We start from the raw sequence: 12,087 nt of genomic DNA, 5'->3' as shown, positions 1-12,087 counted from the left end.
TCCATATTTTATATCGATAGTTAGTATGGTAGTTTTGTGTCTAATTCTGTCACTAATTTTCCTATATGAAGTTCATTTCATATTGCTATAAGCAGATTGGCATCGAACCATTGCAATGGAGATTTTACGCTCCCAGAAGAAGGTTAAAGAAAACTTAGTTTTAACGCGTTTTTTCAGCCCCGAAAAAACTAGTCATAGTTAATGGTTGAAGAATAATACCTCTTATGCTCATCTAAAAGATGCTGTCAAAATGTAAATCGTATATTCCAAAAGAATGAAAAAGTAAAAAAGAATCATCATTTTGGCTGGCTGCAACTTACAACAAGAACACAAGAAAGAATAGAAAGTGAAGAAGTAGAGAGAAATAAGAATGTTTTAAAAATTTTATTGAATTAAGCTACTCCATGATTTCTCAGTATGACTTAGAGTATGTGTGTATGTGTAGGTAGGTTATATAGAGTTGCAATGAATCATGACCAGGTGGAATCATCACAAGGGAAGCAACCCTCTTGTGCAATGTCTGTTATCTGAACCCCAGAATCATATATCACACCATTTTTCCAATCAGCAGGTAGAACCTTCTTTGCCCAAATCCACTTCCCATCATACCCTGCTGTGACCACAAAACGAAACTGCAATGCACCTTTTGGTACCCTACTCGTGTCCCACACTGCACCGTGGTTTCTGCTCATGAAACTCCAATTCGCAGACCCCACCTAATAATCAAAATTGCAACCAACGTTAACAAAATCTTATTCAATCAAAAAACAAAATACTGATAATGTTTTGTGTCTGACAACACACCTGAGCCACATCAACGCCCACAATCTCTGTTTGACCTCCTTGGTACAAAAATTTTACTGCTAAATAATCTGGCTTCTTGCTTGATTCTTCCACACGGACCGCCAAATTCTGATTTTTGTAAACACAGGGTACTCTGCTCCATCAAACACCCATCAAGAAAGAGTCAGCGTTCTTTCAAACCTCATCTTATCTAATTACTTCCACTTGGCTAAAGCCAAGTAATAGATTAAGATTGACATTGGGTCATAAAAAAGACATTAGACCGTTACTATCATTACAGTGGCACATGATTGAGGTAGGGATTCACAATATTAAAGGTTGGTCCACCATGGTTGTTCTGTATAGGTGGTGGGTGGGCCGGTAGGTGGGGAGTGGGGACAGGCCAAAACCGCTGGCAAAGCAAGGGAAAAGGAAAAGAAGAACAAAGGGAAAAGGATAAAACTTTATCTAAAACTGAAGTGATTTAAGCCTACCTCTTGTATTCAATGTCAACAATGCCAAGTTTCAATATTTCTTTGCCCTTGCCCTTCTGAGCCATGCCTGAGAAAGCTCTGCTGCTGAGCACAAAGTCAGTTTCATTGTTGCGATTGAGATCAGTCAACACCACCGTAGTACCCAGTTTGCTGCAAACACTTGGGTTCTTGCATCTTATCTGTATTAACATGCCATCCATTGATTACAAAACAAAAATGTTAATTACTTACATTACATTACTGATGACAGTGATAATAATAGTTATAATTAATGAATATACATGGTCCTTCTGATTTGCATACAAACCTGAAAGCAGCCACCACAACCGGCTCCGTCTTTGAAGAGAGAGGCCACACCGGCTGCAAGGTTTCCACCACTGAAGTCCAGTGCCTGAGACCCATACCCACATGCCCCAGCTGATTCATACACAAAATTCACATAAGATCATTCTATTTGGCCTGGTTAGAGATGAAAATCGAAGGCGATTACAACACTAATGAATAGATGAACGAATGAATGTGGTTACATGAAAGAACAGAAGCTTTGGAGAAATAGGAAGCCTTGGACTGATGCAGGCAGCGATCGCAGGCAGTGGCAGAAGAAGCGAGAAGGGAGAGGAGAAAGAGAAGAAGGAAAGCCATGTATGTGTGTGTTACAGTATGCAATGTGTTGGATTTTTTATCGTTCTGAGATGACTCAGTAAGTTGAAGTGGTTGGTTGAGAAAGGAAGGGGAAGAACGTATATATATATATATATATATATATATATATAGGGAAAGTTTGAGAGGAATACCGATAAATTGGTCACACGTCAGATTTCTCAAAAGGGCTTTGTAACTGATAAGGATGAATCTGTTTGAAAATCTGAGTTTGAAAGATGAACACTATAAATTTATTAAAATTGAATATTATACAAAAGTAATAAATTTATTGAATTGAAAATAGAATTATATATAGATTAAAGTCATGTTTGGTAATGAGAAAAAGGGTAAACGCACTTACTTAACGCGGCAGCAGAAAGAAAGTAAATGGGGCCACTTTCTGACAGCACTCACCGACTCTGCATATCTCTATGCGCCAATATCAAACAGCTGTTGTTGGTGACTGCTACGACGTGTTCTTCTCTTTCTTTTTAACTGTTACTATAGACGGAGATGGACATCGATTGATTACGAGGTATCATAATGTTTTTGCTGCCAAAACCTTTTTCACACTTCCGCTGGTTTTCTTTTACTGTCTTCTGATTACACTGATTTTCATAAATTAATCAGTGGTTTGTAATTAATTGATGAGGGTTACGAATAAGATGCAAATTAATGGATGCTGTGTTACGCGTAACGACACATTAGAGGCTGATCACAGAAAAATTAGTAAAGAATCCAAATTCTTGCTTTCCTTTTAGTGTGGGACAAATCGACTAAGTTTGGAAGATTCAAGATAAAAGACAATGATTTATTTAATTTAGACTTAATTCATGTTTATCTTTCTCATAAATTTTTAAGTAATTTGAATTAAATTATCTCTATTTATTAATTGCATCATTCAATTAAATAAATGGTTTAATTAGTTAACTGACTAATTAATTAGTTTTGTAACCTAAGTGCCTATGGTCAATGCTTATTAATCACACATTGTGAAGGGAACAAACAAGACCGTGGGTGGCTACATGGTTTATTACAGCTGTCCATCACTGAGAGATGAGAATGAAGATGTTAGCGGCAAATATAGGTAGAAGAAAAAAAAATAATAATAAAATGATACATATTTATATTCATTTTATATATATTATAAAAGTAAAATAATTATAAAAAATAAATTTTAATATTTAAAAAATTTATGTGGGTAAAAAAACAAGCAAATGAGGAAATGACAGAAAACGAGGTAAGGTGGCATGTTGTTTATTTTTTTGAAAAGGTTTCCGCGTAGAGCGTTCCGGAAGACAGAAAGAAAGGAAGGTTTTAAGAAGGTAGTGATGGGAAATGATTGTTGTTGGGTTGTTCATGAATGGCATTTGGCAAGTAAAATAAGAATAGAACCAAAGTCGATAATATCTCTGATTCGGTCTATTTTCTTCCAAATATATCTCAGAAAGTATATAATGTGCCTACTAAATCATTTCGTAACTTTTTTTTGGCTTCTTGTTCTTCAATAACATCTTCACCTAATCACCATCCTTTTTCATTTTCACAAATTTCACCATCTCTTCTTTTTAGGGGGTAAATGCCAAATCAGTGAAAGAAATTAGACCGAACAGGAAAATAAAAACTATGATTAGGCAAGAGATACCATCATTTTAAGGTAGAATACCTATTCAAATAAAAGGTGAAGATATTAAATCTATTAAGTTTAAGATAAATGTGTCTATTTAAGTGAATTTAGACTTTATTTTATAAATTATTTTGTAGAAAAAAATGTTAAGAAAATAATTTTAAGTTTTACTTCATTTTATAAAATTAATTTGTAATATAAGTTTTTTACTCATTTATATACTCTAACACACTTTTTTCACAATTAAGACATCTACATTTTTAATATTAGATTAAACATTAATAAGTGATTCATGAAGCAATTAAAACAATAGACCTCATAAAATAAAAATTTTATTAGAATAAATTCTAATTTCATGATTTAATATTAATGCTAAGTCTAACTCAATTTTATAAACTAAATTGGTAAGTTGAGCTAGACTTTAAATTCAAAATATCAAAATCATAAATTTGTGTTTATTTTAATAAAATTTATTGTTTATTGAATTTGTTGTTCAATCAGCTATAGCTATTGAATTGTTAATATAAATTAGTGTTAGACACTTATTTTTGTAACGTTGAGTTGAAATAAATCTTATTTATTAACAAAAAGTAAATTAGAATTAAAATTTATCTTTTAAAATTATATTCATTTTATTTATATTTTAATAATTAAAATCAATTATAGTATATAAATATATAAATAAATAAATAAATGTATTTTATTAACCGATAAAATTCATTCAAACTTAAATTCAATTTTTTAGCAAAAGTTAAATTAGAATTAAAATTATTTTTTAACATTGTATCAGTTTTATTTTAATCTTAATAAGAAATTTAATTGATTAAATTTATTTTACCATCCGTCATTATACAACTCACCAAATCAAAATTATTTACGAATATGTTATTGTAATAATTTTTATTTATTAGCCTTATCTCTTATTATTTATATTTATTATTTAACTGTTTACAAATATTTAATTTAACTCATTTTACTATTCACAAATATTTAATTTAAATGAAATGTATTGAAAAACTTGAGAAAAAGAAAACACAAACAAGTGACCCAACAACACTCTGTGATAGGTGCACAAATAATAGGGATAATCAATTTAACAAAAACTAAATACAATCTGTCTATTTTTCTTTTCTGCTACACACAATTGGCGACAACATTAAAACAAGAAATACTAAAGCCTTGTTCACTTGAATGAATTTGTGCAAGAGTAATTGAGAAGATTTGAGAGCATTTGAAGATAAAGTTTTTTATTGTTTATTTGAGTGAATTTGGAGGTAAATGAGAGTGAATTTGGAAGTAAATTTTTTTAATCTGTCACGTCAATAAAATCTTACACTAATTCTCACAAATTTTACTTTCAAATGCACTATAATTTACCTCCAAATTCATTCAAATAAACAACAAAAAAATTTATCTTCAAATCTTCTCAAATCCCTTCAATTATTCTCCTCAAAATCTCTTCAAGTTAACAAGGCCTAATGGATAAATCTCTAGTGTCTATTGAAACCTGGGTATATAATTGACTCTCTTTTTTCTACGTCAATTTGCTTATACAATTGGTATTTTTTTTTATCTTTTAACACTAATTTGTATGTCATAAAATAATCTTACACATATCCTTATTATTCAGATGTAGGTTTGTTCTGTGATAAATAATTTAAATAACTTACATATTCTCGTATATACTCAAAATATAATTAAAATATCTTATAAGTAAGTTATTATTAAAAATATAATTAAAAATTATTAAATCACTTAAATATATTCTCTCAGCACTTATGATTGACCACACAACTAAAAATGACCCAATTAAAGTTGAAGTTGAAACATCATATAGTTGGGCCTTATTAGTTATTCTGTAAAAGATAATAGTTCAAAATCCGTTTTTATTTTTATATCTCAGTAATTACTTCCTAAAGGTTGAAACGTCATTTGTAGATAAAACATCTATTTAATATATTGTTTTTTTTATCGACGTTGAACTAATTTCTCATTACCGAGATATCAAATAAAACAGGATTAACAATGATCAATAAAATAATGACAAGTCACTGCAATATAGTTGCACTGACGATTTTTAGTTCATTTTATTATAATAGTGGCACATTTTTTAAAATATTTTGAAAATGCCAAAATTTTATTTTTAAATGGTTATAAACTTCAGAAGATTAAATATGTTAACAGAAAGAAAATGCTTATTAAATCATAACTAATATCTTTCGTATTTTCTATTTATCCGTTGTTAGATTAATTTATTTTTCATCATCTGTGAAAAATTCTCGGTCATGATAAAAGTCAGTTCAGCATAAGCTAAAAAAAAACCAAAATTACAATGATATATGTTTTTATTATAATGAATTCTTCTTAGCCACTAGATATAACCCCAATCCTCTGATAAGATCGGTTGGCCCAAATATTTTCTGAAGGGCTACCCATTAAAGGAAGGGAGTTGCTCCCTCCACCCCCACACGTCTCTTCCTCCACCTCCCCAATTTTCTAAAATGCCAATTATATCCTTCTAAAATGACAATTATATCCTCAAAAGTTAAAATTTTTTATTTTTATTATTTTAATATTTTAATTTATTTCAAACTTCTGATTTACTTCCCTCTGCACCTCTTCCTCTCTTCTATTTTCGTTTATCTTTCTCTCTTCCGTCAAGCTTCTTCTCCTTTTCTCCATTTTCGTTTATCATTTTCTCTTCAAGCCTCATCAACCTTTTACTTCTATTTCTCCATTTCTTTCTTCTTACCATATATAACATTTAAAATTATAAATTTAAATATAAATTACTGTAAATAAAATAAACAAATAAAATAAAAACGAAACGTAAAAGGAACACTGCCTCTAGACGGATGACATCCTTCAACGGATGTCAACATCCGTTTAAGGCAAAACGGATGTCGACATCCGTTTCGCCTTAAACGGATGTTGACATCCGTTGAAGGATGTCATCCGTTGTTCCTTTTACGTTTCGTTTTTATTTTACTACGTTTTGCGGCTTATGCAAGGATTATAGGCTTGGATATTCAAAGGATTATTGGAAGTATGGGAAGGGTTTAGGGTTTAGAATTATAGGAAGAATTATGACTACGTACCTGGAGAGGAACCACGACAAGGACACTACACCATAAACGCACTGCACCGAGAACAAGAGGAAGATTGCTTGATAATTCTTTTCACGATCACCAAGCTTTGCAGAAAAATATTTTACTCATACAAGGAACTACGTAGGTTATCAGTGAAATATGTTATAAATGAATAAAATTAAAAAACAATAATTTTAAAAATAAAATTTTACTGAGGGGCAAAATAGTAAAGGAAAGGTGGAGGAAGGGGCAAAAAGGTAAAGGGGAGGTGGAGGAAGAGATGTGTGGGGGTGGAGGGAGCAACTCCCTTAAAGGAAATGGGAATTTCTTCCTATACTCCATGTTTTCTTTCTGCACCCCATGTTTTCTTTCTGACTCCTGTCTTTTTTAAAATTTCAATTATACCTCCTTGAAATTGATAGAAAATGACAATGTAACATTTTTTTTGTTTTACACAATTCAAAATTTAAAAATATTAATTTTATACATTTTAGATTATTCAATCCATAATATAAATTTGAAACAAAATGTAAATTGTATTTTAGATTGAACCATTCAAAATGTAATTTTATATTACAGATTGTGTAATATAAAATACAACGGATTGTATAACTTATAATATAAATTTAGAATACAATTCCATATATAAATTTTTTTTGAGTCACACAATCCAAAATACAATTTTATATTACGAATAATATAATTTGGAATACAATTTTATGTTAAAAATTACACAATATGAAATTAAAATATTTTCATCTTTAATTTGCCTTCAAGGTTAATTTAATTAAATTTATTGGCTTAGTGAATTTTTCTAATAGTAAAAGCTTTACTGTGGCTCAATAAACTTAATTTAGTCATAAATTTCCAAAATGTTTGACTCTTCTTGTTCTCTCTCTTTTTTTTTTCAAATTTTTATGCAAATTTGTATTATATCGTCCTCATCAAAATATTTGGAATTAATCTTATAGTATTCTCTATTATAATATATTTCTACTTTATAATGGAATTTCAAAACTTTTAAAAGATATATAAATTATCTAAATCATAATAATTAACATAATTGTTCTAGTCAACTTTTCGAGACTTCTTAACATTACATTATTAGTCATTTTCAGAATTCTAAAACGTCACCATTTAATACACAAGTATTACAATTCTTTATTCCGCATAATATAGGTGGGCTTATTACATACTCTTATAATTGAGAGTTTTATTAACTTATAAATACTTAGAAAATAAGTTAATAATCATATATGCTATATTCGATCTCTTATTTGTATCTCTTATATCAGACATTACGAACTCTTAAATTTTGGTAAAATTTTTCTCCCACTTATTTAGGAGTGTGATAATGTATTTGTTAATCAGAAAACATATTTACTATCTAAGTACGTGATTAATTCATAATTTAATGATTAAATATTAATTATTGGTCTGATCTTTATGTATTTAAACTAGTAAGTTAGATAATAATATGAGAATCTATACATTGTTATTTTTTTTTTGGGAAAAGCAGGAGAAATTCAACATCAATGGTAAAATATCACTCTCAAATCAAAATTAAAACAATAGATTTATATCTACACTTGAAATTAAAATTGTTAGGAATTCAATAAGTTAGAAGTCTGGTATTAAATAAAAATAAATAAATATAAGTAGAATAATACATAAATTTATTATCTTAAAATTTTAGATTTAAAATAAGGTCTTGATCTTTTATATAAAATTGTTCATGATTCGTTGATGTTAAATCTTTTCAGTGTCTTTCATATAAAACCTAACAATCTTTCTTTTAATAAAATTATATTATAGTTTATTTTATAGTTTATTCCTTTTATTCTATTTTATATTATTACTGTATTACCCGAGATACAATGACGAAAGAGTAGAGTCGACCAAACATTTTCTTCCATCTTAAACGAAACTATGGCCATTATGTTTGAATTGGTATAGAATTGAAGTGCCTTTGCAATCGAAAATGACAACTGTTTCGACATTTCAAGGGTTTCGTTACTTGTCATTTAAAAGTATAATCTTATGGAAAGTTGTTTGGTTTGTTGTAATTTGGTTATATCAGAAGAATCTCTAAAATATTTGGAATATTCTTATGCTTTTATCCAAACAACTCTTATAATATTCGATAATATTTTTATTATAAAGTAACATAATCAGTTTATGTGAAAGCTTAAGAAAACTTATAAATATCAATCAATTTTTTTTAAACTCTTATTAATTTAAGTATCAGATATCTCGACAAAAGATAACTCTCACTATCAAGAACTCGTATGAGTGAATTTAACTTGAGTGAATTTCATTCTCATTCAAGAAGGTTTGGTTTCAATTGAGGTGAGGCTGAGTTAATGTTTTCAGATACTTGGATTTTTATGCAGAAATCAAGCTTCAAACTTGGACCTTGTATAGTATTTTATATATTCCCGTGAACGTATTTTATTTACTTTGTAATGATTCAATCTAATAATACACATCATGCTTTTGTTTTGCCATTTATTTTTACCTGATCCACTAAATATAATAAAGAGCACCATTCAATAAAATTTATTAAGTTTCTTTATCTTGAAATGGCTCAAACCGACTCTATTTAAATAATAATAATATTTACATATCATATATAATCTCAACAATTTGATATTATGTTATTATTTATGATGAGATATTTTATCATTAACTAATGTTATTATATTCTTAAGGTAAATATTATTTGAATGATAATATAGATTCATCACTCTTGATTCTATAAATACAGTCATTCTTCAAGAAATTTTGAATGATAATATAGGTTCATGACTCTTAATTCTATAAATACAACCATTCTTCAAGCATTAGAAAGTCTTTTGTAAGTAGATATTTTTTCCATGAAGAAACTCATTCCAATTTTCAAGAACATTAAAGCCACTCTCCACGTATCATGGAAGATTTCGGTATGATCACCATCTATATCAATATAATTTATTATTTTTTATTCTTTTCTATCAAGAAGTTCTTATATATGTCCATTTCAGTAGATTAATTTGATCATGAGTGTTTCAGTATGAGCTAAAGAAATTATTTTTGTTATTTGGTATTAAAGTAGAAAACTTTAATGCAATAAATAAACAAAATTGCAATAGGTGAAATTATTATTCGTTGCTAATACCAAAATTAATTTTTTTTTATCAATTATAAGAACACACATAAATATCAAAATATTCGTAGGTGGTTTTATTTAATATAATTATTTGATGATTGTGTTAGAAAAAAGTCTCTTCAGAAAGACCTCTACGGAAACACTTAAGTCTGTTTTTTTTATAACTCTTTTCTTGTTCTCGTTTCCCTTTTTCTATATAGTTCAATATTTAAAATGGGAATTTTGCGAAGAAAAAATATCTCATATATTATCCAAGATTCTTATCCAGAACGTTATATAGAATGATAAAATTTAGTTTTGATCTAAAACAAAGCTCTTTTAATTTAATAATAATGCGTATAGATATGAGAGTCTGAAACATTAAAACTTTGTCTTCCATTGTGAGAATACGTTGCATGGGAAAAAAACTTGTGCCACAATTATCATCCAAGTTGTGTATGTGTGCCTCCCTTTATCTAAACAATCAGCCATGCACAGTCATCAATACCAGACAAAACATTTGATGCATTAAAAACTTTGATACACCTGTAACTGTTTTACTTTTTTGTTTTTTGTTCACATTCATGCATCTTACAAAACTCTATTACATTATAAACTATATTTGCATTGCATTATTCAGGTATATGTTACCTCCCGGCCAAATCCTTCGTTTCAGGATTTTATCTAAAACGTTAATTCACGGTTCCTGTACACCTTCGACTACGAAAACGATCTACCATGTAGCTTTTTCTGCCAACTTTTAAAAATTGTCATCAATATTATGTGTCCTAGACCGAACATATAATCACCAACAAGCCCAATTCATGTTATGTGGTTTGAACATTATAACACGTGGCCATGCACCATATCAGCACAACACTACCATATGCTGCTGTCTGATTTCCTGAATATAAAAACCAGAACCTGTGATATCAATTTGCACAGCACCTTCTAACACTACACTCCTCGCAGAATTTCTACATCATGATTAGTGCAAAGAGGCTTATTGAAATGGCAAGAAAGTGGCAGAAAATGGCTGCGGGAAAACGCAAGAGAATTTCATACCCCAGGCAGCAGAATCTTGATCGTGTTCATTCTTCAACACCAAACAAGGGTCACTTCGTGGTTTACAGCGTCGATCATAAGCGATTCGTGGTTCCCATAAAGTACCTCACCACCAGCGTGTTCAAAGAGCTTCTGAAATGGTCGGAAGAGGAGTTTGGTTTACCGTCTGATGGACCCATTACGTTACCTTGTGATAGCGTCTTCTTGGAGTACGTAATCTCGTTGATTCGTGAACATGTTTCCGAAGATGTTGAGAAGGCTTTGATCACTACAATGATTACGTGTCACCACTTGGCATCCTCATCGTCATCATCTTCTTCTCGTAGCAATGGTCTTATGCAGAGCAACGGGCAGATGATTATTTATGGCTTTTGAAGCCATTTTCATATATTATTTGTGTATACAAAATGAAGATTACAAATATAGATATTCAAGTCTTGTACAATCTCCATTATTTTCTGTGATGCTTCGGAACCAGTTTTGTAATTAAATATGATAGCGAATCGAAGATTTGAAGAACAATTTCCCGAATATGCTTCAGAACTTCCTCTTTTTTCCTATCTTTTCAACCAGTCTTAAGGTTACAGCCATAGATATATAGGTGTATAAAAAAGTCTACTTCCGCATCATTCATTTTTTAGTAAGGATTCTTTACGGACCTAACTTTTTTACATTTGATATTATCATCTTTTTACTTTTTACTTTCTCAAAAAAAATATAAAAATTTACACTTTTATTTTATCCTTATGTTTTGTATCAAATGGATGTAATGTAAAATGTGTTATGTTATGGTTACTCTTTTTGACAAATAAGAAAACCACATGGTATGTTTCCATATAATTTGGCATATCAATTTATTTTGTACAGATTAGAAATATCAATGTTCAGTATTCCAAGATAATTTGTTGATCAAGCCGAAAAAACCTACGTTACAGTTGATCATACGTTAATTTGATGATAGAATTTAACAAATTGATACATCAGTATCTAAAAAAAATGAATATGAATTCTGGCCATGACGGTAAAATACGGACAAATATATAGTTATCTAATTAAATAGCGTGGATAATTAGAAATAGGAATTGTGAAAATTAAATCAATTTGCATTTATAAATCCGATATACGCGAAACACTTCAAATTAAACAAAGAATAAAGTAAAACAAAACTAAAAAAAATTCAGTTACCATGCTGTATTACGTTGCTTTGATTCTGATACGTATTAATTAATTGTAAGATTTAATAACATTATATAGAACTAA

The 12,087-nt window shown here is 29.4% G+C and overlaps 2 protein-coding genes across 2 annotated transcripts; one reads left to right on the top strand and one right to left on the bottom strand.

Annotated features, from left to right (window-relative positions):
- Positions 1-361: 361 nt before the first annotated feature.
- Positions 362-2,046, bottom strand: LOC108338936 (expansin-like A2). The gene is made up of 5 exons (XM_017576017.2): positions 1,805-2,046; positions 1,585-1,694; positions 1,278-1,456; positions 805-937; positions 362-716 (listed from the first exon to the last, which is right to left on the bottom strand). The coding sequence occupies exons 1-5, from the start codon at positions 1,917-1,919 to the stop codon at positions 471-473; spliced, it is 783 nt and encodes a 260-aa protein (XP_017431506.1). The 5' UTR covers positions 1,920-2,046; the 3' UTR covers positions 362-470.
- An 8,650-nt stretch (positions 2,047-10,696) lies between these two features.
- On the top strand, positions 10,697-11,349 carry LOC108339485 (auxin-responsive protein SAUR68). The gene has a single exon (XM_017576613.2). The coding sequence runs from the start codon at positions 10,747-10,749 to the stop codon at positions 11,200-11,202; it is 456 nt and encodes a 151-aa protein (XP_017432102.1). The 5' UTR covers positions 10,697-10,746; the 3' UTR covers positions 11,203-11,349.
- Positions 11,350-12,087: the final 738 nt, after the last annotated feature.

This window comes from Vigna angularis, chromosome 5 (assembly GCF_016808095.1).
Source record: "Vigna angularis cultivar LongXiaoDou No.4 chromosome 5, ASM1680809v1, whole genome shotgun sequence".
Classification (NCBI taxonomy): domain Eukaryota; kingdom Viridiplantae; phylum Streptophyta; class Magnoliopsida; order Fabales; family Fabaceae; genus Vigna; species Vigna angularis.
This window is presented reverse-complemented; position numbering and strand designations above follow the sequence as displayed.